General features: G+C 44.3%; 1 protein-coding gene across 5 annotated transcripts in view; it reads left to right on the top strand.

Moving 5' to 3' along the window:
* Positions 1-26,593, top strand: part of ZMIZ2 (zinc finger MIZ-type containing 2) — a 74,880-nt gene that overhangs the window by 29,723 nt on the left and 18,564 nt on the right. For 3 of the 5 annotated variants that reach the window (XM_077469647.1, XM_077469644.1, XM_077469645.1), the window contains exons 2-7: positions 17,738-17,810; positions 18,220-18,334; positions 18,537-18,742; positions 24,632-24,818; positions 24,953-25,216; positions 26,362-26,535. In XM_077469647.1, coding sequence (XP_077325773.1) covers positions 17,761-17,810; positions 18,220-18,334; positions 18,537-18,742; positions 24,632-24,818; positions 24,953-25,216; positions 26,362-26,535 — 996 coding nt within the window. In that variant the 5' untranslated portion in view covers positions 17,738-17,760. The remainder of the gene's footprint in view (positions 1-17,737; positions 17,811-18,219; positions 18,335-18,536; positions 18,743-24,631; positions 24,819-24,952; positions 25,217-26,361; positions 26,536-26,593) is intronic. The other 2 variants (XM_077469650.1, XM_077469646.1) reach the window with 1 other exon arrangement.

Here is a 26,593-nt window from a genome sequence, read left to right as displayed (position 1 = left end):
CCTACCTGTGTCCCGAGCCTGTGTCCCGTGCCTTGCCTCCTTGCCTCCGTCCCGTGCCTTGCCTCCGTCCCGTCCCGTGCCGTGCCTTGCCTTGCCTCCGTCCCGTGCCTTGCCAGGATCGCCGCTCTTCGTCGGCGCCTCGGCGGACATTCTACCATTCAAACGCCGCGCCTCCGCCTTCGCCTGTGATAGGCGGAACACTGAATTTCCCAGCAGCCTGTGTTCCGCCTATCACGGACATCGTCTCATCCTCGTCCGTAGTACGAGGATGAGACGATGTCCGTGATAGGCGGAACACAGGCTGCTGGGAAATTCAGTGTTCCGCCTATCACAGGCGAAGGCGGAGGCGCGGCGTTTGAATGGTAGAATGTCCGCTGTCTGTCTGCTCGACACGCTGATCGAGCAGGCAGACAGCGATGACTCGAGTATAAGCCGAGGGGGGCACTTTCAGCCTCAAAAAAGAGGCTGAAAATCTCGGCTTATACTCGAGTATATACGGTATATATATATAAAAAATTTCTCCCTCCACCTTGGCAAGAATGCTTTCTTCTCTGTGTGACACGGGGGTGGTGTGACAGTCATGTAACCTCAGGCACAAGCATCACACAGCAGGTTATACAGGGAGGGGGCTGGGAGGTGACTGCTAAATGCCTTGTTGATTTAAATAATTGGGAGAAATCCAAGTATCAGAAGAGTACAAAAAGTCATAGGACAGAGGAATAAAAGGGGAGAATGTGGCTGAATAGACAGGTTTCTATGCCTGGAATGTGTAAATTCCAGAGGGAAATCCAGTGGTGCAGTTAAATAGTAGTGGACGTTAGATTGGAATTGTGGATATAGTCAAGTTTGAAGACAGCCATACAATTTTTCCAGCTTGTACTTCTTTCCCAAAGCCCTTGTTTTGATGGCCATTGATTGTTGGTGGCTTGGTAGGAACCTGTGATGACCTCTTTCTTGAAATGCTAGTATCCTGGTGGTCCCTGGTTTTGAGTGACCGATATGGAATGGGAATTATGGTTTCTAAAAGTAAATGAAGAAATACTAAAAAAAAAAAATGATATAATATTTGTTGGTATTCCCATTGCCCACAACACTCAAGTCATGATACGGAGGGAGTTTCCGTGAGCAGTCAGCATGATAGGGAAGGTATTGGGTGCTTCACTGCATATTTGCCTCTCCTTTTGCAAGTCATGTTGATCTTTGCATTTTTTCATTAGGCTGACGCTCTCCATGTAAAGGCTGCCTAAATGCACACCGCAGTGAGATCTACAGTATGTGAGGCTGTGCACATTTGTGGTGACCAACTGTCCACATGACCATGAATGTGTATATTCCTTGATGTGGAATGAAGTGTATTTCTACATGTTACAGAAGTCTGTCTGACACCCACACTGAGTTTATGACATAGCAGCGGTCATATGTCCATGAGTCACATGAACTTTACGGCTTTTCCTGAGTAAGTGATTGTGACTCTGTATTACCCAGGCTGCCACATTGTATAGGCTGCAGTGTGTGTGTGTGTCTTCGTCTTCAATGACCTGATATACTGGTAGACCATTAACAAGTAAAAGTGTTTTTTCAACCTGAGGTAGCCAGCTCTATTTTTCTAGTAACTCTGTTGCTGTACAAAGTTTAAAGTATAACTAAAGACAAAACCTTTTTTCTTTCTTTTTAGTTTTTGGATAGAAAGGAGAGGGATTAAAACCCCTGTCAGTTTTTATTGCTGTCTGTTCCCCCCATTAGAGATTTTCATTTAGAGGTTCACCGAATGGAAATTTGGGTGCCGAAACTGAAAATGCAGGCTGCGCTTGGCTGAAAACCGACACCGAAAATGATAGTTTCACCCCTCACATTTTTGTAAATATTTTATCTCTTTACGTGACAACACTGAAGAAACGACACTTTGATACAATGTAAAGTAGTGAGTGTACAGCTTGTATAACAGTGCACATTTGCTGTCCCCTCAAAATAACTCAATACACGGCCATTAATGTCTAAACCGCTGGCAACAAAAGTGAGTACACCCCTAAGTGAAAATGTCCAAATTAGGCCCAAAGTGTCAATATTTTGTGTGGCCACCATTATTTTCCAGCACTGCCTTAACCCTCTTGGGCATGGAGTTCACCAGAGCTTCACAGGTTGCCACTGGAGCCCTCTTTCACTCCTCCATGATGACATTATGGAGCTGGTGGATGTTAGAAACCTTGCGCTCCTCCACCTTCCATTTGAGGATGCTCCACAGATGCTCAATAAGGTTTAGGTCTGGAGACATGCTTGGCCAGTCCATTACCTTTACCCTTGGCTTCTTTAGCAAGGCAGTGGTCGTCTTTGAGGTGTGTGTTGGGGTCGTTATGTTGGAATACTGCCCTGCAGCCCAGTCTGCAAAGGGAGGGGATCAGGCTCTGCTTCAGTATGTTACAGTACATGCTGCCATTCATGGTTCCCTCAATGAACTGTAGCTCCCCAGTGCTGGCAGCACTCATGCAGCCCCAGACCATGATACTCCCAACACCATGCTTGACTGTATGCAAGACACACTTGTCTTTGTACTCCTCACCTGGTTGCCACCACACACGCTTAACACCATCTGAACCAAATAAGTTTATCTTGATCTCATCAGACCACAGGACATGGTTCCAGTAATCTATGTCCTTAGTCTGCTTGTCTTCGGCAAACTATTTGCAGGCTTTCTTGTGCATCCTTTATTGATCCCAATTTGATGCAGCGTGCGGGGTATGGTCTGAGCACTGACAGGCTGACCCCTCCCCCCCCCCCCCCCCCACCCTTCAACCTCTGCAGCAATGCTGGCAGCACTCATACGTCTATTTCCCAAAGACAACCTCTGGATATGACGCTGAGCACTTGCATTCAACTTCTTGTTCCGCTGTATGGTCTTGGCCACTGTGCTGCAGCTCAGTTTCAGGGTCTTGGCAGTCTTCTTATAGCCTAGGCCAGTGATGGCGAACCTTGGCACCCCAGATGTTTTGGAACTACATTTCCCATAATGCTCTGGCACTCTGCAGTGTAATGGAGCATCATGGGAAATGTAGTTCCAAGACATCTGGGGTGCCAAGGTTCGCCATCACTGGCCTAGGCCATCTTTATGTAGAGCAACAATTCTTTTTTTTCAGATTCTCAGAGTTCTTTGCCTTGAGGTGCCATGTTGAACTTCAAGTGACCAGTACGATAACGCCACCTGCTCCCCATTCACACCAGGGACATTGTAATGCTAACAAGTCGCATGACACCAGGAAGAAAAAATGGCTAATTGGGCCCAATTTGGACATTTTCACTTAGGGGTGTACTCACTTTTGTTGCCAGCAGTTTAGACATTAATGGCTGTGTTGAGTTATTTTGAGGGGACAGCAAATTTACACTGTTATACAAGCTGTACACTCACTACTTTACATTGTAGCAAAGTGTCATTTCTTTAGGCTCGGTTCACACAGGGGCGACGCGACTTACAACACTGCTTTAAGTCGCCCCAGGCCAGGCGACTTGCCGTGGCCAATCAGAGAATGAGCTCTCGGGGAGAGCTGATAATTCTGTGAGAGTTGCCTCCATTGAAATCAATGGGTACCAGTCGCCTACAAGTCGGATTAAAGTCGGATTAAAGTAGTACAGGAACCTTTTCTGAAGATGGAGCGACTTCAGTAGTGTGCATTAAGACAGCTCTCATTCACTTACATTTATTTCTACATGTTGTGCGACCTGAGGTGACTTGGGGCGACTTGAAGTCGGATCTGAGTCGCCCCTGTGTGAACCGGCACTTAGTGTTGTCACATGAAAGGCTATAATAAAATATTTACAAAAATATGAGGGGTGTACTCACTTCTTGTGAGCTACTGACTGTATGAATGTATACATTTTATTCAGAGTTATGCCCCGTACACACGACCCTAAATTGTACGGAAAAAAAATGCTGCATTCAAATTGATCGTACGATAATTGGATCCTTGGTACAGAGCTTTCGAGAGCCAATCAGGACAGTTCATCTGATATTATTCTATCGGACATGCATGGAAATGGTTTTTCGTACGTTTTTCGTTTTAATCAGTACAGCTGTCGTTTGAAAATTGTATTACAACACATTACATCACTTCTGAATTTTTATTCTGTTGTACGAGAATTTTCGTGACTTTAGTAAATTCATCAGATTCGACGTGAGATTAACATGCAAAAAAAAATAATTTGTCTGATAATCTCATTGTGTTTACGGGGCATTACTGTAGGATGGAAAAAGGGAAAAGATTAGCTGGGGTGCTTCTGAAAAGCTCCACTGGCTACTATTGTGTTTTTTGACAATCATAAGGAGGATTTTGTAAGAAATACACTTGAGTAAGAACACTGGCAATAAATGTAGGCAGGCCCTGGGGTTCCTGAGCTATGGGGAGCTGGATGATTTGGATGACATTGTAGAAACTCGATTTAGCGTATCCCACCTGTGCCCTCCAGTTTGTTCATACTTTCATGCCAGAACTGTTAACCTTTTTAAAATCCTTTTAACTCTGCTGAAAAGTTAATTTTTTTTCAATTTTGTGGAATTGAATAGTTTGGAAAAGGTTGTAGGGAAGAGATGCTGGACGTGACGGGTTATGTGTAGGGTGGAGATTTTGGTCATGTGGGGGATATATGTGGTGCAGTGATGTAATATGAGTAGAATTTTTGTTCCATCCTAGGGTGTGTGTGTGTGTGTGTGTGTGTGTGTGTGTGTATGTAGCATAGAAATGATGGTTGAAGATTTGGATCCAGAGCTGCAGAAGATGAGATGGTGATTGCAGCAATTCTCTTTAGGAAGCTTTGGGTTTGTTTTGTGTGAAGTGCAGGGAGGGGTTGCGAACGATGGAGGGGAACTGAGCATTCAAGGAGGGGGGGGGGGGGGGGTTATACATTTTTGTGTTTGGGTTGGACAGAGAGATCCTGGTGAGAGAGAACAAGACAGAACCCGATGTTCCAGGGACATGACGGAGAGGAGGAGGAGGAGGAGGAGGAGGGGGGGAGCATCATAAGGAGGATTTGTGTAGAAATGCCAGCCGAACCTACTGCAACTCGATTATTTAACCCTGTCTGCTGTCTTATTATTCTTGCTGTGTTTCTCCTTGTTTGTAAAACCAGTTTACAAGTGGTAATTAGTTCAATCATTACGTCCTGTTCCGTTTTTTTTTTTTTTTTTTTTCCCCGTCAATGCTTGGAGTTGACTTGGTTTGGTAATTCCACAGATTTAATAAAAAATAAAATAGCGTGCAGACATTTATCAATTTCTTTTTTTCCTGCTTTGAGCTCTCGCTTCCTCATTTTTATGTTGACTAACCAGGTTTGTTGTGCTGCCGTCTTTTTAGCAGATTGAACGCTAGAATCTAGTTAGCCTAAGTTCAGACTGCGGGAATGAAATCATGTGATCTGTGAATTGGTGCGGCGTATAAAATCACATCAATGTGAACCAGGACTGTTACTTTAAAGAGGGATTCCACCAAAAAAAAAAAAAAATTAAAAGCCAGCAGCTATAAATACTACAGCTGCTGACTTTTAATAAATGGACACTCACCTGTCCCGGGTTCCAGCGATGCCGAGGCTGATCGATCTCTCGGCTGCTGCCGCCACCATTCTGGGTGAGGGAATCGGCTTCACTTCCCGGTTCCCTACTGCGCATGCGCGAGTCGCGCAGCGCATTAGGATATCTCCGCGAGTCTATGCCCGGAAGTGGGTGTAAATACCTGTCTTTGACAGGTATCTCCACCCCTCTCCCCCCTGAAAGGTGTCAATTGTGACACCGGAGGGGGGGAGGGTTCGGATCAGCGGAGGTTCTACTTTAGGGGGGAACCCCGCTTTAATACTGACAAGCTGCAGTGTGTGTGTGTGTCACATATTTAGGGCATTTCTGTCCAAATATCATAGAACTCTTGGTGGTTATTAACGTACAACTAAAGGCAAAAACATTTGTTTTTAGGTTTTGCTTTGAGTAAGGGAGGGTTAGAACTCCTGTGTGTGTGGTGTGTTTTGTTTTTTTTGTGTTTTCTTCTCCATCTGTGTTTTTATTAGATTTCTCTTCATATCCTGTCCCATAGCAAAACTGGAAGTGAGAGGCAATCCCCACAAGAGAGAACTCCTGGCTGTCATCAGAAATGGTGTTCCCATTGAAAGAGATCCCCCCCCTCTATTCCTGTTCTGGGGACAACCCAAAATTTTATTTTACACTGTGTGAAAACAGTAAACCAGGAAAAAAGGGTGCAGACAGGTTTTTATTTCTGACTGGTTTTAGAACTCGCACGCCACCCTATCCAAAAAAAAAACACATTTTTGAATTTATACTAGTAGAAATATAGGCCAAACACAGGTCTGAAGGAGCAGGTGATTTTGAGACAAATGTGGGTAATATCTTTTGTAGATGAAAGCTTCAGAGCTACTGACTTCTGGTTAAACCATTTTTCCAATATTTAATAAATTCTTTTACAAACTTCCGATTTTTTTTTTTTTTATTGATTTTTTTTCCCTAGCCAAAAGGGTCAGTCTTCCCCAACATGTATGTACTGTCATGCACTATGAAGCAGGTATTTTGATTATATTTGAAGTTTTTGACAAATACCTGTCACTGCTGTAGGCCATAGCTGCTTTTTGTGTTTGGTGTTTTTTTTTTTTTTTTTGTTTTTTTTTTTTTTCATAGTTGAAAACCTTTTTGTGGATCTGCTTCCCTATATTAGTCATGAAGGGCATCTTCAGGGCATAGATCCTCTGTCAGGACCTGCTGTCAACTTGACGAAATTTTATTCTGTGAGCAGGAACCAATCAGAAACCTGTCAGTTTGAGAGATCACAGCAACAGCCAGATGCAATCCGTGTAAGAGCCGGTTCACACAGCGGGCGAGGCGACACGACTCGCTCTCGCAAGTCGCCCCCGTTCTGTACAATGGAACCATTCTGAGAGGAGCGACTCGAGTCGCTCCGACTCAGAAAAAAGGTTCCTGTACTACTTTTGGGCGACCTCGGGGCGACTTGCATTGACTTCTATACAGAAGCCATTTGCAAGTCGCCGCTGAGGCCGTGGCGAGGCAAGTCGGAGTCGCCTCGCCTCGCCTGCAGTGGGAACCGGCCCTAACCTGGTAAAGTTGCTTCAGTGCTGCAACTTTGTTACTGCAGATCAGACATTTTTGTGTAATCTGTCCCCAGCCCAGCTCCAGCCAAAACATTTTGGCGATTTTAGTTTCTTCTGTCAGGTTTGTGCCGTAGCTTTCCCCATATTGTCTGACTTTTCGACTGCTGTCAGAACAGAAACCATTGGGAACCCCCTTCCCCTAGTTGGGACACGGCCATCAATATCTGTCAGCATTTTATCGCTGTCTGTGATCCTAAAAGGTAAATTACTCACTTTATCCAATATATACAAAAAAGTTTTGGGTGGAGCTTGATGGTTTTGAGATATATATATATATATATATATATATATATATATATATATATATATATATATATATATATATATATTTTGCCGTTACTAAGCATTTGCACATGTACATATGGATGAACGTTTATTCATTTATTTTGGCCATTGAAATAAACGCCCAAACACTTGGTGCACCTGGATGCATCTACACACGTTTGAAAAGCATTCTGAAGAGCCTGATGTGCATGAGGCCTAAACCTTAAAGTGGAAGTCCACCCTAACACTTAATCGTTAATGTGAGGGAGCTGGATTTTTGGGGCTGTCAGTGTAGCTGGAAGTGCTCTGAGGTCTCGGCTCACAGTCTACAGTGATCATAGTACAGGCAACTACACTAAGGCTCTGTTTCCACTAGCGTGATGTCATGCGACTTTGGACACAGTTGCTAGACAAGTCACAGCCCATTGAGTTCAATAGCACCCGTTTCCATCTATACAACTTTGAAAGGGTACTTGAAATGCTTTGATGCGACTGATCCAGAGAGTGTAAAGTTGCATCAAAGTCACACTCCAAAGCCTTAGGCTATGTTGTCACCAGTGTGACTTTGACTGCAGCTTTGTTCCAACTTTACACTCTGGATCAGTTGCATGAAAGTAGTGCAGGCACCTTTCAAAGTCACATGGATGGGTATGTTTGCCATTGAAATCAATGGGCTGTGACTTGACATGCGACTGTGTCAAGTTGCCCTAGTGGAAACGAAGCCTTAATCTCATTACTTGAAGCTCCCCTAGCTGGGCGTGTGCCCATCGCGCCATGCACACAGTGCCATACCGAAACAACCACATGGTTGTACACTGTAGAAAATCTGTAGCTTGTTGCATTGTAATCTATATTACAGTTTCTAACAAATAGAACAGAACATGCTTCCAAAGCCTGCCCTCCTTCCCCTCTCTCTCAGGAGAAACTGCTATCCAAAATGAGGCTATGACAACAGGAGGAGGGATGGGGGCGGGGCTGGGCAGGTCTAAGCATGTCTGTCTAAAAAGGACATGTAGAAGAGAAGGACTGTTTTCAGGAAGTGAGGGGCCCCCATGCAGAATTCAGAAATAAGGAAGTAATGTCCCTGAAGATCAGAAAGAAAGAAGCAACACAAACCACTATACAGAAAATGAATAATGTCATGTCACAACCTTTTCTCCTTTTTTTACCATGCATTTTATCAGCAACAATTTGAGGTCACAATAAATAGGGACAAGTGACCTTATTTAAAAAAAAAAAAAAAAAAATAGTAAGCAGAGATATGAAAATAGATTTATTTAAAGAAAAATCTCTATACTAGCCAGGTAATGGGAATAGAAGGTAAAATCTGGTTGTTTACTGTACTAAATAGGTTTATTTTAGCTTCAGGCAAATGAGATATAAATATAATATAAAATATAATAATAATCAAAAAAAATTATAAGTAGGGGACTAGTCAAGTAATTTTAAAGTGCATTTAGGCTGCATTCACACCTGAGCATAGCGCTTTCAAGCAGAAAATCGCGTGAATTTACCACAATTTTGCAGCGTTTTTTTACCGCAATTTTGTGCAGGGCAAAAGGTCACCAACGTTAAAAGAAGAGAACGCCCAAATCTGCTCAATTCAAGCGACCGGAACTTCAGGCTGGGTTCACACTGCTGCGATGCGCTAACGCTGTGAATCCACTGCAGGTTCCCGCATCGCATGTCTCCCAGCGGCAGTTCACACTGCCCTATTCGAACTGCTGGGAGTGTCAGTTAAAAGTTAATGACACCTCCAAATCAGTTTGCATATCGCAGTGCGATCTGCAAACTCGGACAGGAATCGGATCACATGGTGTGAACACCCATGCGATCCGATTCTGCAGCGGACCAAAAAAAGGGTCCTGTACGAATTTGGGCCAGATGCGATGCGAATTCAGCCATACTATCTGTATGGCTGAAATCGCATCGCACAGAAATCGCGTGATTTGCAGTGCGGTGCAAATCACATCCGATCTTGGACATTGCAGCAGTGTGAACCCAGCCTTAGGCGTTCAGCTTCAGGCGATGTGGAGATGTGAACCATCTCCATTGAGAATAATCGTTTTTTTTTTTTCCCCCCTCTAGCGTTTTGTAGCTTCAGGCTTCAAGCTACAAAACGCTCAGGTGTGAATGGGGTCTTATTACCAAATTGTAAAACCGTTATTTCTAGCTTACTCGTAGAGTGAGGGGAAAAAATCCCCCTGCTGACTTTATGCATTTGCCCACTGACAAAAAAAGATCGGTCTATCATTTTAATGGTAGGTTTATTATAACGTTGACACAGAATAACAAAAATATCTAGAAAAATACATTTCAAAAAAGTTGTTTTATTTGCATTTCCTTCATTCGTGGTATTCCCGAGTGTGGCTCGGGGTGAATTTTCAGTACCAAAATTCAGGATCCTGCGATGTCCTCCCCGCCGTGTGTGCGAGCCGTGTCTCCTTCTCGATCTATCACGGTGCCAAGCTCCGTTCCCTGCAAGCATTGCGATGCACGGGGACGAAGCATGGCGCCAAATTCAAAAACGTGTGTGTGTGTGTGTGTGTGTGTATGTATGCAACTTTTTTTTTTTTTTCCCTCCCCCCCCCCCCTTGGCAAGAATGCTTTCTTCAATATATGGTACACTGTAATCTTACAGATTACATTACTGTGTCAAATTATTTCACATCCCTTTTGTCCCTAATGGTTTATCCAGTACCTGCATGCAGTTTTATATTATAAATACTGTTATTTCTGCCTGAAAACTGGAGATTGTCCATAGAAACCAAAAAGTGTCCCTTTTTACATCAAAAGTGGACCAGCTAGAAAATAGCGATTAGTAAATTGGGATCACTTGCAGAATTGAGCGATGATGAGGGATTTCCCCACAAATCACCAAACACTGAAAGTAATGACAGCGACAATTTTGCAAATTTCAGTATTTTTTTTATTACGATATTTGTTATAAATTTTTTTTGTTATTTTTTTTTTTTTTTTAGCTATTATATTATCATTTTATAATTTCTTTCAAAATGTATAATACCCAGGATGTCTACTAGACTCTTGTTTGAACAGATTTAAGTGTTATTCCTAAGAATTACAGGCCTACAATATAAAACGCCAACATTCCATGCAAAACATTGTACCGCTTTGAGCATCAAAAATCTGAAATAATCACACCGCCAGGGAGTTTAATGAGCGAAATAAGTATTTGATCCCCTATCAATCAGCAAGATTTCTGTCTTCATATACAGGTAACGATCTGAGATTAGGAGCACTCTCTTTAACCACTTTCAGACCGGACCATTTTGCTGGTAAATGACCAGAGGTCTTTTTACACTTTGGCACTGCGCTGCTTTAACTGGTAATTGCGCGGTCATGCAATGTTGTACCCAAACAAAATTTGCGTCCTTTTCTTCCCACAAATAGAGCTTTCTTTTGATGGTATTTGATTGCCTCTGCGATTTTTTATTTTTTGCGATATAAACGTAAAAAGACCGCAAATTTTGAAAAAAAATGATATTTTCTACTTTTTGTTATTAGAAAAATCCAATAAACTCAATTTTAGTCATACATTTAGGCCAAAATGTATTCAGCCACATGTCTTTGGTAAAAAAAAAGTCAATAATTGTATATTTATTGGTTTGCGCAAAAGTTGTCACATCTACAAACTAAGGTACGTTTTCTGGAATTTACGCAGCTTTTAGTTTACGACTGCCTATCTCATTTCTTGAGGTGCTAAAATGGCAGGGCAGTACAAAACCCCCCCAAATGACCCCATTTTGGAAAGTAGACACCCTGAGGAAATTGATAAGTGGCATGTTGAGCCCATTGAATATTTTATTTTTTTGCCTCAAGCGATTGAATAATGACAAAAAAAAAATTTTTTTTTTTTTTTTACACAAAGTTGTCACTAAATGATATATTGCTCACACATGCTATGGGCGTATGTGAAATGACACCCCAAAATAAATTCTGCTGCTTCTCCTGAGTACGGGGATACCACACATGTGGGACTTTTTGGGAGCCTAGCCGCGTACGGGGCCCCGAAAACCAAGCACCGCCTTCAGGCTTTCTAAGGGCGTAAATTTTTGAGTTCACTTCTCACTACCTATTACAGTTTTGAAGGCCATAAAATGCCAAGATGGCACAAAACCCCCACAAATGACCCCATTTTAGAAAGTAGACACCCCAAGCTATTTGCTGAGAGGCATGTTGAGTCCATGGAATATTTTATATTTTGCCACAAGTTGCGGGAAAATTACAATTTTTTTTTTTTTTTTCACAAAGTTGTCACTAAATGATATATTGCTCACGCATGCCATGGGCATATGTGAAATGACACCCCAAAATAAATTCTGCTGCTTCTCCTGAGTACGGGGATACCACATATGTGGGACTTTTTGGGAGCCTAGCCGCGTACGGGGCCCCGAAAACCAAGCACCGCCTTCAGGCTTTCTAAGGGCGTTACAGTTTTGAAGGCCATAAAATGCCAAGATGGCACAACCCCCCCCCAAATGACCCCATTTTGGAAAGTAGACACCCCTAAATTTAGGGGTACACTAGTGAGACTAGGTAATAAATGGCGGGTGCCCTGAAACTATAAAAAATAACTAACCAACCAGCGTCACCTGTAACAGTTATATGGTGATCACTGGTGAAAGGGTTAACTAGGGGGCAATCAGGGGGCTTTATGCGGTAGTATATGGGGGTCCCTGGCGCTATAAAAAGCTGCGGCGAACCTAAATACCTACCTGCCTAACTAGCGTCACCTGTGACACTAATACGGCGATCAGAAAAATGATCGCTTATTAGGCTGGGTTCACACTGGAGCGATGCGGAAATGCCGCGAATCCGTGGCGGGTTCCCGCATCGCATGCCTCCCGGCGGCAGTTCACACTGCCCTATGCGAACTGCTGGGAGTGTCAGTGAAATGTTAATGACACCCCCAGATCAGTTCGCATATCGCAGTGCGATCTGCAAACTCGGATCGCATGGTGTGAACACCCATGCGATCCGATTCTGCTGCGGGCCAAAAAAAGGGTCCCGTGCGAATTTGCGGCGGGTGCGGCGAATGGCTGAACTCGAATCGCACAGAGATCGGATGTGATTTGCACTGCAGTGCGGTGCGAATCACATTCGTTCTCATAAACCGCTGCAATGTGAACCCAGCCTTAGTGACACTGGCGACGGGGGGTGATCACGGGGTTAAACCTTTATTGGGGGGGTTAGGGGGGTACATTAGAACTAAAGGGGGCCAACTCTAACTGCCCTAACAGTTATTACAGTCACAAATGACACCAATGCAAAAAAAAAAAAAAAAAAATGACATTGGTGTCACTGTGACTGGGGGGCAGGGGTAATTGGGGGGGTGATCGGGGGGTAAAGGGGGGGGTGTGAGTGTGCCTGGCATGTTCTACTGTGTGTGTAGAGTGTTGGTGCAACTCACCGATCCGCTCTCCTCCGTGTCGGAACGAAAAATACCGACACGGAGGAGAGAATACATCACTTCCTCTCCTGTGTTTACATTACAGGAGAGGAAGTGATGTCACGGGGGATTTCTATTCGTCGGGAGCGATCGCGAGGGGGTGGCCATGAATGAATGGCCGCCCCCTCATCCCGGATCGCTCTCGAAGGAATGCCGACCGCCGCAGGCACCGGGGGGGGGGCCCGATCGGGCCCCCCACCCGCGGGCAGGCAGGGACTTGTATATACGCCCATATGCCTGCCCGTGCCATTCTGCCGACGTATATCGTCGTGCGGCGGTCGGCAAGTGGTTAAAGGGAGTGCTCCTAATCTCAGCTTGTTACCTGTATAAAAGACACCTGTTCGCAGAAGCAATCAATCAGATTCTAATCTCTCCACCATGGCCAAGACCAAAGGGCTATCCAAGGATGTCAGGGGAAAGGACATCGTTCCTGCCTAGGCAAGGATTTGTGGAGGTGGGAGTGGGCACCAATACGAATTTGGTACTTGCCCCTCCCAAAAAAAAAAAAAAACCTCAGACTCGAACACCTGTATGGTGAATGCTGGGGGGAGGGTGCAAACCATCGGGACTTCAGACTTTTGAGCTAAGTTCTGTTTTAAATGCTTTACACTGAAGTGTGGTGTGTTGTGTGTGTGTGTGTGTGTGTGTGTGTGTGTTTTGTTTCTTTTTTTTTTTTTTTTTTTTAAGCTTCCAATCATTACTATGTTTATCATAGTCTAGGTACAGCCAAAGTTTCAGAGTAGATTACCCTGCAGAGATTGGACCCCTGTTTTTGGGTCTGCTAGTCATGTCCTGTTCTTCTTGTTCTATGTGTAAGGATGCAGATTTGTAAAAAGTTAGTAATTGATGCCGATCAGAAATTGTCTGCAGTGTTGAATACAGCTTGTTGGAAGTCATCTGAAATATCTGTTTATTTTTTAAGTTTCTCTGGTAGGATGTACTGCACATGAATGTTTCCAACAAGGGATATTTGCCTGTATGACGGAGAACTCATGCAATAGCCACTGCTAGACTCGGAGACATCTGTTCACTCAAGGGGGACTAGTGGATCTCTGCTCGTGTATGGCCAGTCTTTCTGATTGAACCTTGTTGGTGGAAACCCGTATTCTCTCTCGTTTTTATTAAGGGTTAAGCTGGCCATACATCAAAATTCAGCTGGTTCAGTAGGAGCTGGACAAATTTCGATACATGTGTTGGCAAAGTGGTTAAACGGAAGTTGATCTAATGATTGACTTCTGTTCAATCATCCTGCAGTTGTGTTTTTTTTTTTTTTTTTTTTTTTTTTTTTTTTGCTCGAGCAGCACTACAGGCCTATAGACTGCAGCACTAAGCTGTATTTTGACGGTGAGAGTCGCCTCACTGTAACAATGATGACTCGGCAAGGAGGATTTCACATCTATAGTGAGTGTGTGGATGGGGCAATCAAGTTAGTGTGTGTGTGTGTGTGTGTGTGTGTGTGTGAAAAAACGACCCATGTATGGCCAGCTTTAAATGGGGGGAGGCGTTGTCTGTTTTTTACTTGTAGTGTTGGGCCCCTTTCACACATGTGGACTATTTGGGTCCGGCTGCCAATCAAGTCATTCTTTTCCCCTCTATGAAGCGACGGACATCAGCAGACGCGTCTGCCGACATCCAATCCTATTTGCCAAAAAGGAAGGCTGGGGGATCCATTCTCCATCCGTCTGGTGGGTTGGATGTAAATGGACAGGCGGTCCGGTTCAGACTGCCCATTGAGGAAAGCGGGCTGTGTCCGTGTCTGCTCTGCATCAGTGGAGTTTGCCAGTGTGGAAAGAGTTCTTATTCAAATGTCCTGATAAACAAATTAAGGAGCTATTCTGTGCATTATACAGGTATCTATTACTTTTGTTGGCATCTCTCCTGCATGTTGGTGGGTGGGCAGTTCAAGCAGAGCAGCCTCATCAGTTATTTAAGAGAAACTAACCGCGGATCTTATGAATACAAGGTCTTGGAAGCTGCAATTTATATACAATCTTTAAGTCTGACCACAGATCTTCTATTGGATTGAGGTCTGGGCTTTGACTAGGCCATTTCAAACACATTTTACATGTTTCCCCTTAAACCATTCAAGTGTTGCTTTAGCAGTGTGTGGCGGCATTGTCCTGCTGGAAAGTGAACCTCCGTCCTAGCTTCAAATCGCACACAAAGTGGTACGGGTGTTGCTCAAGAATATCCCCGTGTTTAGCACCATCCATCTTTCCCTCAACTCTGACCAGTTTCTGAGTGCTGAAAAACCTCCCCTCAGCATGATGCTGCCACCACCATGTTTCACTGTGGGGATGCTGTTCTCTGGGTGATGAGATGTGTTGGATTTGCGCCAGACATAGCTGTTTCTTTGATAGCCAAAAAGTTAACTTTTAGTCTCATCAGACCAGAGCACCTTCCTCCATACGTTTGGGGAGTCTCCCACCTGCCTTTTCGCAAACTCAGAACCTGCCATTTTGTCTCTTGCTGAAAGTAATGCCTTTCTTCTGGTGCCATAAAGCCCAACTCTATGGAGCGTACGGCTTATTGTTGTCCTATGTACAGATACTCCAGTCTCTGCTGTGGAGCAATGCAGCTCCTCTGGGGTTACCTTTTAGGTCTCTGTGCTGCCTCTCTAATGCCCTTGCCTCGTCCGTGAGCTTGGTGTGCGGCTGTCTCTTGGCAGGTTTGTCGTTGTGCCATGTTCTTTCCATTTGGTTATGATAGATTTGATGGTGCTCCTAGGGATCATCAAAGATTTGGATGTGTTTTTTTTTTTTTTATAACCTAAACCTGACTTGTACTTCTCCACAACATTGTCCCTTGTTTGGAGAGTTCCTTGGTTTTCATGGCAGTGTTTGGTTAGTGGTGCCTCTTGCTTAGGTGTTGCAGCCTCTGGGGCCTTTCAAATAAGTGTGTATATGTAATGATGGCTCATGTGGCACTTAGATTGCACACAGGTGGACATCATTTCACTAATTATGTGACTTCTGAAGGCAATTGGTTGCACCAGGCCTTTTTACGGGCTTCATATAACAAAGGGGGTGAATACATACGCAAATGCCAATTATCAGTTTATTTCTGAAAAATTGTTTGTGTATACATATTTCTAGCTTTACTTCACCAACTTAGACTATTTTATTCTGATCCATCACATAACTCAGATAAAAAAAAAACAAAAAAAAAAAACTGTGAGCTAAAGGCTGTGATGTAACAAAATCAGTAAAAAGCCAGGGGGGGCGGGGGAATACTTTTGCATATTTTTGTTACATACTTACATTCTTTCAAAGACTTTTTTTTTTTTTTTTTTTAAACTTTGTATAGACTTGAAGTAGTAGCGGTGCACTGAAATGAAAATGTTGAAAATTCAGGATGCAGTGGCCCAAACCGAAAATGATAGCTTATGGGGGGAAAAAATTAATAATAATAAAAAAATTTTTTTTATGTATAATTTATTGTTTTTTATTATGAATTTGTCCTCCATTAGCGCAAGAAAAATGCAACCCTCTAAATCCTATGCATGTCTTCACACTGCTCCTTTGTGGTGTTAAAAATCTTGCTTGCTGCATCTTTGGTCAGTTAAAAAAAAAAAAAAAACGCACACCTCGCTGTTGAAACTTATTGAAAATGCATCAAGAACTCCTCAAGAACGCACACCCCTGTTACGATCTATGAAAAACGCACGATAACTGTTTTCAGCACCTTTTTCTCTATCGGCAAAATGCCAAAGTATTTTTTGGTGGACAAATTTTTGGTGCATCTCTACAGAGGAGTAGTTCTGACATTTTCTATATTTGAAAAACCTTTCTCTTAGGAGCTATTGAATGGGAATCCCTTTTTAATTATCCACCCTCATTATTCCCTGATCTTTCTAAGAATAATTGGCATATAACGTGGCTGTCTCCAACATGACCAGGAGCCAAGCTGTAGCTCTGGTTTGTCGCCGTATTTGGCAATTTTTTTTTTTTTTTTATTCCCCCCCCCCCCCCCTAAAGTTGATGAATTTTTTTGGTGTATCTGTTGGGAGGTTCCGACACCCTCCTAGCTTACTCAGAAATTTCCTTTTCTCTGCTGCCTTTAGTTTATCTGAGGACAGTGTGACACCTGTCACCTCCCTCTTCTCATTGCTCATGTTTTACCCTCTGCTCTCAGCTGTATGCTTTTCTCCCACCCACTGCGCAGCTTTTTCCGTTCCCACCTCTGCTCATTTCCTTCCTGTCCCCTGTCTGCATTCCTCGTCCTGGCCCCCCCCTCTTCCTGAGCACGCCCTGTACTGACACCCACAACTCTTTAGAGGGGGGGTGTGCTGTGTACCCCACAAATGCCAACCATCTCCTACATACAGTTCAGTGTGCTTCCTCCTATGGTCACCTATTTTTATTTACGAGTGTGTGTATATATAATTTTTGGCATGTTTGTATGTATAATAATCCATACATGTTCGGCTCTTAGTGACCAGATTGCTAGGTACCAGATCTCAGAGTATGTATGTAGCTCTCCAAAAAGGTCATATTTATCTATTCTAAACCCCCCCCCCCCCCCAATCCGATACTGCTGTTGTATGTTCCTGGCAGCGGGAAGGTTAATCAAGGGGTGTCTGTGTAACTAGTGCCAGATGCAGGCATTGTGCCAGCTTCCACGTCCTGTGTACAGAATGCATGGTCATGTGACCAGAGGGAAGGCCGGGGGCAGATGAGCAGAACATTAACCTTTGCAGAAGGAAAGTGCACTGCAGCGTGTGTTCTGCATGCTGCATAATTATAAAAGGAAAGCTATGAGTCATGCAGGGTGATTTAAAGGTGCCGTGACAAGCCTCTGGGGAAGTAAGCATCACGGAGAGATGTTACAAGTAATCTATCTCTATCTCTGCAGCCAGTGACGAGAGCCACCTGCAAATGAATTCCATGAACCCCATGAAACCATCACACCCTGGCACAGGACACAGGTGAGATGCCCGTGTCTTATAGTCTGTCATTTAGTCATTGTGCTCTTGCATGCTCCATGCTCTTCTTATATATTCAGGTCATGTATTTGTGCATGCAATGGCTATTCTTTGTGTTCATGTAAAAGGAAATGATTTTTTATTTTTTTCCTACCAGCAGATTGCATTATATACTGTATATGTTCCTACAAAGCTAGTTAGAAAAGCTTTCCTAATCTCGGTAGAGATCTGCAAGCTATTATCATGCAAAGTAAAGCTGGCAGGAATGATGGCTTGCAGCAGGGAAAGAAAAGCAGCTCCATAGCAGACAGTTGTATTGATTTGATATTTGCAGTTTCAGTGTGTCTTGTAGCTAAACATTCTCCGTGTGAATTGTGCGCACACCAATAACTCCCGCCTCTGCCCTAAACAGTGATGGTTCATTTGCATACGAGTCTGTTCCCTGGCAACAAAACACCAATCAAGCTCCTGGATCGCTCTCCGTGGTAACCACTGTCTGGGGTTTGAGCAACACGTCGCAGAGCCAGGTAACATGATGTCACTAAAGGTGGAGCCCGCTGGGCTGCTCAGCCTTAACCCCTCCCTTGTTCAAGACTTCTCCTTTGCTTAACCCTTTCTCTGTCAGATGAAATTCTGTCTTCAGTGCTTCTTTTACTGTGAGCTGTGCTTGAACTGTGGATGTCATTGTGTGCCCATTTATATTTTGCTGATCTGTCTTTCTATTGTCAGCAGGTTCTTGGAAATCCTATGGTGCCCAGTGGAGGCCCCACAGGGGGCGGAGTCATGCCAGGTCTGCCTGGCAGTGGAGGAGGAATGGGGAGCCCCCAATTTATTGGTCAGCAAGCATTTTCTGAAGGGGCTGCTGGAAAGGGGTATCTTCAGCAGAGCATGTACGGACGTGGAGGCTATCCAGGGGGATCAGCCTACCCAAACAGGTAATTTTTAAGTGTGAATATAATTTAAAACTGATAGCACAGAAATAACCGCTTGGGTGCTTTGCAATTGCTGCGCGCCTTGCATCACAATAGGATATTGTGTGTGTGTGTGTGTTCGCTACATTTTATATAGGGCGATATAAAAACACATAGGGGCCATGATGATGATCAGTAATATCTGGTTACACTGGAAGCAGCCATTTTTCAGCTGGGCCAGCATTCATACAAATGCAGTCTATGGAAGTCCTTGGCATACAGAGTGGAATGCGCATTAGCTGGGTGTATAGCTGTGTACCTGGGCACCAGCATTGCTTTGTGCATACTGGTTCAACTTTGACAGGTTATGTTAAATACAATACCACGCCACTAAAAATCTTTAAATTAACGTCCTGTTTGCCATGTAAGTAAATACAAAAAGTGCACTGTTCGTCGCCCCGCAGAGGCATGGTGTAGATCAGTGATTCTCAACCCTGTCCTTAAGTACCCCCAACAGGCCATGTTTTGGGAATTTTCTCTTAGGTAAAGTAGCTGGTCAAAATACCAAGCCATTGACTGATGTAAAGCACCTGTGCCAGATAAAGGAGAACCTGCAAACATGGCCTGTTGGGGGTACACGAGGACAGGGTTCAGAACCACTGGTGTAGCGAACAGTCAGAAGCTTTAGTTCTAGCTGGGGTCTGATTGGTATCATGATCCGGGATAATGTTTACCTTTTAGACAATAGGTGCTAAGGGGTTGATTTACTAAAATTGGATAGTGCAAAATCTGGTGCAGTTCTAAACTGGCTTTCAGGTGTTTTTATTTTATTAAAGCCAAGGCCGGCCATACACTGTTCAAATCTTAGAGTACAACCAGCCGGATTCTCTTGCGATTATCGCTGTCTTTTCCCAGCAGGGACAGCTTCCCCCGCTAGAAGACCATGGCTTGTCGGGAGGGATTCCCACATCAGCATGGTCTGTGTTGAAGGGGGAATAAAGCAAGTTTCTTTATCGTACCTCATGGGACACAGAGCCTTAAGTAATAACTTAATGGGGTATAGGCACATTCAGGTGATGGACACTGGTATACCCAGTCCAGGAAGTTCACTCCCTATATAACCCCTCTTCCTTCCAGGAGCACATCGGTTTTTTTGCCAGTGTCTAAGGTGTTGGTCATGAGTGAAGATGTGCTCTGAGGAGCTCCAGGGGGGGTCCATGCTGGATTTAAATGGCCTCCATAGACAAGATCCATCCAAAGTGCCACTGAGGCCAAAGTGGATGGTACCTGGGCCTCGTATCCGACGCACAAGGTTTTGCCTGTAACACCTCTTTGTAGGGCTGGACCCCAGGACCCAGGGCTTTGGTCATGTTACATTACCTAACGACTTTCCTGGTGGGATGCTTTTTACAGGTCCAGGGGAGTGGAACCCTGATTAAAAGGGACCCGGTTCTTGGTTTGCTAAACGCAGCTAAGGTTAGGGAAGAAACGTAGGAACTAAAAAGTCCACCTATGTATTCTTCTTTAAGGGAAAATAAGTCATGCCGTAAATCTCCACTAGAGGGAGTCTATGCACATACCTTAATCTGTTGTCTTCAGTGTCAGTCTGTGTGTGGCCATAGCAGCTTGCGCAGGGGGATTCCTCTCAGGTAAGATATCTGCCAAATGCTTTTTTCTCCTCCCCTGAAGGGACTGGAGGGTTAGGGGAACATCAGCGGTGTACCCCCTTACATTTACAACCCCCCGTGCGGGGGCTGCGGAGGTCCCGAAGTTTTGCTCAGGTTGTTGTTTTTACTTTGCCTGCTGGTAAAGACAGGGCTCTGCTAAGCACGGCGCTGTGTCCACGAGGGCAAACGGCCTTAAGAATCAGCTGGAGCAGTCTCTCCTCCGCTGATAGCAAGGAGAAGCAAACAGGCTGCACACAGGGACGCAGGAGTGGTGGGACATGTAAGGGTTGAAACTGACATTCCTGATACAGGAAGAACATTTTTTCCCAGCACTAGGCTGTACTTAATAGCCGCATCACTGTCATGACTATGTTCAGCAAGTAGTGCAATTTAATAGCACCTCTGCTTTTGTGCGGAGGACTATGCGTACCAAAAAAGACACCACAAAAAAAAAACTAAAGGTTTTACCCCCATGTGTTAGGAATTCCAGTCGCACACTGTCATCCTCGCCTAAAATACCAATTATGGCCAGCCAGGGTGAGCCATTGGAACAAATTGATGGTGCAGCTGATTCTCGCATCTCATCCCCTGTATACGTGATTGAAGATGTCTTTTCCTCCACCCTGCAAAAGACCTGGAAGGAAGATTAGCGGGTTTAATCGTATCCTTCATTCAAATGGATAGAAAAAGCTTGCTAGATCTCTCTCCCCCATGTTAGACCCTTTGCAAGGGTAACAGTGGGCACAGGATGAGGTGTTACCCTCAGGTGATCGGGAGGAAAGACCAAACCAATGATTCCTCTGCGGAGGCAACAACAGTAGATGAACCTTTTTCAGCCTCCTAATCTGAGAAATTGCTGATACAATCTTACACAAGTGGTTCATTCTACTTTCTTGCTACCCCTAACAGAGTCTGCTGAAAGCTTTGTTTCTTCCCTGGGTTCCTTAAAACCTTCACAGCCTTTGTATGCATTTCCTGTCCATTTATTACTAGAACATGGGATCACCTGGAGAAGCATTTTATTCCTCCAAAGATTTTCAGTTCTCTATCCACGGAGGAGAAATTCACCAAAAAAAGTACCAGCAGTTGATGCTGCGACTTCCAGTGTGAATAAAAGTCTACCTTGTACAGTAGACTATGCCCAAATGCTTAAGGATCCAACAGATAAAAGGTTGGAATTCCTGTTAAAATCAGCTTTTTCCTTGGCAGGTGCCGTTACTCAGCCTGCAGTCGCTGCAAAAGGCGTCTGTCAATCCTTAGAGGAAGTAAAGCCTCATAAATAAAATAAAAAATACATCCTGCAAGGCATAGGCATAATGAGCTAGTATGCACAGCTGAGATTGAAGCCCCGGCATCGGCCCTCGTTCGCCTCCTCAAATGCCCCCATCTATACCGGAGTGACTTCCGGGTATCGCGGCTCCGGTGTCAATATCAAAAGTTCCTCTCAATACTTTTATAGCAGACTTGGTCTGGTGGACCGGAATCCGGACAATTCAAACGTGTGTGGGCTCCAGTGGACCTCTACCCCCCCCCCCCCCCCAAAGTTCGACTAACCTAGAAATAAAACATGTTTCACATCTATCCGCCGGACTCAAGTCCGACAGACTAAAAATCGGGAAAACCGGTCATCTGTGTGCTGGTCTAACAGACCAGATACAATGCAAGGGCAGCTATTGGCTACTGGCTATTGAACTTCCTTGTTTAGTCCCGTTTACGTCATCCCGTTCAAAACAAACTGACTTAGTCTGGTCGTGTGTGGATAAATGCGTTCGTTCAGAAAGTCCGTTGGGAAGATCGTCGGACCTAGTCCATCAAAGTCTGGTCGTGTGTATGTGGCATAAGTCTTCACACGGTTGTCGCACACTGTTGCTGGTATGTTGGCCCATTGCTCCATGCAGATCTCCTCTAGAGCAGTGATGTTTATTTGGGGCTGTCGCTGGGCAACACAGACTTTCAACTCCCTCCAAAGGTACATACATGATACGTCCATCACAGATGAGTGGTTGCCTTTTTAATAGCCATTCAAACACCTTTGTGTCAACTTGTGTCCATGTTATCAGGCCATAATCACCAGGGTATGTAAACTTTTTTTGATCAGGGTAATTTAGGTGGTTTCTGTTGCCATTTATGATTTAAAGAGTAAACCCATTTGATTATACATGGCTTCAGCCAAACCCTAACCATGAGTGAAAAATGTTATCCTTCATATTCTCTGAAAAATGGCCAAGATATCATAAGTTCTACCAGGGTAGGTAAACTTCATGAGCACAACTGTATAATATATTGACATATAAAACCATTCCTGCATATGGGTTTCAAAGGTGTATGATTTCTGACTGGAGCGATTTAACACTCGCTGACCGGCTCACACAGATATATGATACACGCAGAAGGACACGTACAAGCATATTAACGTACCTATACGTTGCCGTTGGGTGCGCGATTCGCCTGCCGCGAGCTCCGTGAGTGTGTCAGCGGGGATACCTGCAATTGTCTCACAGAGAGGAAGAACGGGGAAATGCTGATGTAAACAAGCATTTCCCCTGTTCTGCCTAATGACACTAATCACCGCTCCCTGTAATCGGGAGTGTTGATTAGTGTCATGTCACACACAGCCCCCTCCCCCCAGTTAGAATCACTCCTTAATACACACTTAACCCCTACAGCGCCCCCAGTGGTTAACCCCATCACTGCCAGTCACAGTTGCACAGTAATCAATGCATTTTTAATTGCACCGATCACTGTATAAATGTGAATGGTCCCAAAATAGCGCCCAAAGTGTCCGATCTGTCCGCAATTATGTCAGTCACAATAAAAATGCTGTAAAACTATCCCCCATTTGGTTTATAATTTTTATTTTATTTTTTTTCTCTATACCCACACTTTTTTTCTCAGTTTAGGCAGATGCGTTTTTATATATATATATAAATATACCGTATATACTCGAGTATAGGCCGACCCGAGTATAAGCCGAGGCCCCCAATTTACCCCCAAAAAACGGGAAAACTTATTGACTCGTGTATAAGCCGAGGGTGAGACATGGCTGTCCATCCCTGTGTGTCCGTCCATCCCTGTGTGTGTGTCCGTCCGTCCATCCCTGTGTGTGTGTCCATCCATCCATCCCTGTGTGTGTATCCATCCATCCATCCATCCCTGTGTGTGTGTGTGTGTGTGTGTATCCATCCATCCATCCATCCATCCATCCCTGTGTGTGTGTGTGTGTATCCATCCATCCATCCATCCATCCATCCCTGTGTGTGTGTGTGTGTGTGTGTGTGTGTGTGTATCCATCCATCCATCCATCCATCCCTGTGTGTGTGTGTGTGTGTGTGTCCGTGCAGCCTTGTGTGTGTGTCCAGCCTACCTGTGTCCCAAGCCTCCGTCCCAAACCGCCGTCGTCCCGAGCCTCCTCCGTCCCGTGCCGTGCCTCCTCCGTCCCGTGCCGTGCCTCCTCCGTCCCGTGCCGTGCCTCCCCCGTGCCGTGCCTCCTCCGTCCCGTGTCTCCTCCGTCCCGTGCCGTGCCGTGCCTCCTCCGTCCCGTGCCGATGGATCGCCGCTCTTCTCGGCGGCCATTCTACAATTCAAAATTCCGCCTCCGCCTGTGATAGGCGGAACACTCAATTTCCCAGCAGCCTGTGTTCCGCCTATCACAGACATCCTCTCATACTCGTCCGTAGTATGAGAATGAGCGGATGTCCGTGATAGGCGGAACACTGACTGCTGGGAAATTCAGTGTTCCGCCTATCACAGGCGGAGGCGGAGAAGGAGGCGCGGCTTTTGAAAATTAATGTCCGCCGTCTGTCTGCTCGATACGCTGATCGAGCAGTCAGACAGCGGCGACTCGAGTATAAGCCGAGGGGGCACTTTCAGCCTCAAAAAAGAGGCTGAAAATCTCGGCTTATACTCGAGTATATACGGTATATATATATATATATATATAAATTTATTTTTCCTTCAAATTTGTCGCTATTTTGTTTATAGCGCAAAAAAATAAAAAACGCAGAGGTGTTCAAATACCACCAAAAGAAAGCTCTCTATTTGTGGGGGAAAAAAGTATGTCAATTTTGTCTGGGAGCCACGTTGCACGACCATGCAATTGTCAGTTAAAGTGACGGAGTGCTGAATTGCAAAAAGTGCTCTGGTGTTTGGCCAGCCAAATGGTCCGGTGCTGAAGTGGTTAATTGATCTGGGGGTGTTCTGGTGCAGTAACCTAATTTTATTTTATTTTTTGTCTTTTTATTACCAGTTATCCTGGAGGGCCTACATCTGCTGGTGGACTAGGCATGCCTCCGCACTCAGGTCGTGGACCTACCGACTTCACACAAGCAGCTGCTGCAGCAGCAGTGGCAGCAGCTACTGCAACCGCAACCGCAACAGCAACGGTAGCTGCCCTGCAGGAAAAGCAGAGCCAGGAACTAAACCAATACGGAGGGGTAAGTGGTGTATGGCCCCTGAAAATTTTCCCACCAGTTCTTTATATATTCAATCCTTGTATTCTTTGCCATTTTTTTAATTTATTTTTTCTGTTCAAGTTTTCAGAAATGTAATTTGGTGTTTTTATGTGCAGGTGGGGCCTTCTCATAATTATGGTGGGCAGTTCATGTCTCATTCTGGACCCCGTGGACCCTCCATGCAGGGTGGAATGAATTCTGCAGGAATGGGATCAGTTATGAGTGCTGCTGGCATGGCTCAAATGGGCATGAATGCTTCAAGAGCTCCAGGCATGAACCCTATGTACACCGGACAAAGGATACCACCTAATGGTTACACTGGGCAGCTACAAGGCCAACCAATGCCTAGGCAGACAGTGAAGAGGACATATTCCAGTGAGGTGAGGCCAGAGAATGAACTGTATGCCATTGGTTTTTGACTTTAGAACGTTTTATAATTAAAATGCCTAGTTCACCTGTCTCTCTAAGCATAGACTTGCTTTGTTGCATTACAATGTTTGATGTGATAGTATTGCTATGGTGGTAAATGACACTGTTTTCAAAATGTTGCATGAAGTTGAGGGTTATAAGCAGCAGGAATGGGGGGGCAAAAAATAATCCCATTGCGTGTCTGTATCGGAGCAATAAAATTATGAGTTGTGGAAAGGAAAATCTGATCTACCATGATCACATCTTGTCATCTGTTGGGACTACACCGAATTTTAAATCTATTTACTATTGAAAGACTTTACTACCTGTTGACAGTTATATCCTTAGAATCGCATAGATTCTGCGATATGCTGCAAATGCGGTTACTGCTAACAAATGGTTAGATCTCTCAGTGAAGAGATTTAATAGCTTGTGTGGTCATCTTAGATCATTTCTCTTGTCGCTCAAATGATTCATTATTAGTAGCTGTTGTTAATGTGCTAAAGAGAAATCATATTAAGTAGTAAAACCAAGAAGGTAAAAGTGTGTGCAAGTCCAACTGTTTTCTCTTTTTTTTGGTCTGCTATTTATGTTATTGAATTGGTTCGATATCTGAAAAGAGAATATTGATTCTGCGAGGAATTCAGTGTTGTCCTCAGTCTTCTCTCAAACAGTGTTTATAAAAAAGTTTTTAGGGCAACAAAACACATTATGGGGTGAGAATTGAGTTTGTTCTCCATTCCTAACCCACTTCCTGTACTAGGACAATGCTGTCTTACACCCCCCCCCCCCCCCCCCCCCAAATAACCATAAGGGGAGGTGTTGTGTAGTCCAGCAGAAGCTCAAGAAGGGCAGATAACATTGCTTGGGGTTTTAATACAGCAACAACACTTTTTCAGCTCACAACAGGAGCTTACTAGATTTCTTGCAGGATCAACAGTGTATGTACTTGCTGGCTTTTTTGTAATTATGTGGCTAACAGCCAGAGTAAAAGGTATTTTTGTAAGCAAACAAAATCCACTTAGGATTTAATGAGTGATTCAGTTTCTTGCGTGTTTTGCTCCATTTTCACTTCTATGTTAAATAACTGTTGTCTTTGTTTTTGCTCTTTATACAGGGTTATGCACCTCAGCAGTACATACAAGGGGGCCAGTATCCACAGCATGCAGCCCAGTATGCCCCTTCTGCCCCTCAACAGTCTGCCCCATCTCCTTCCTACCCTGGGCATCGTGTACAGCAGAACATGACGCAGTACATGTCCCAGGCGGGTCCTGGGGGACATTTTTACAAGGTAGGTTACTTCTTCTATACTGCTTTTTTTTATATTTTTACATTCCTATGTTATACAT

This window comes from Lithobates pipiens, unplaced genomic scaffold (genome assembly GCF_037356315.1).
Source record: "Lithobates pipiens isolate NorthernLeopardFrog02 unplaced genomic scaffold, aLitPip1_a1.2 Scaffold_8, whole genome shotgun sequence".
Taxonomy (NCBI): domain Eukaryota; kingdom Metazoa; phylum Chordata; class Amphibia; order Anura; family Ranidae; genus Lithobates; species Lithobates pipiens.
This window is presented reverse-complemented; position numbering and strand designations above follow the sequence as displayed.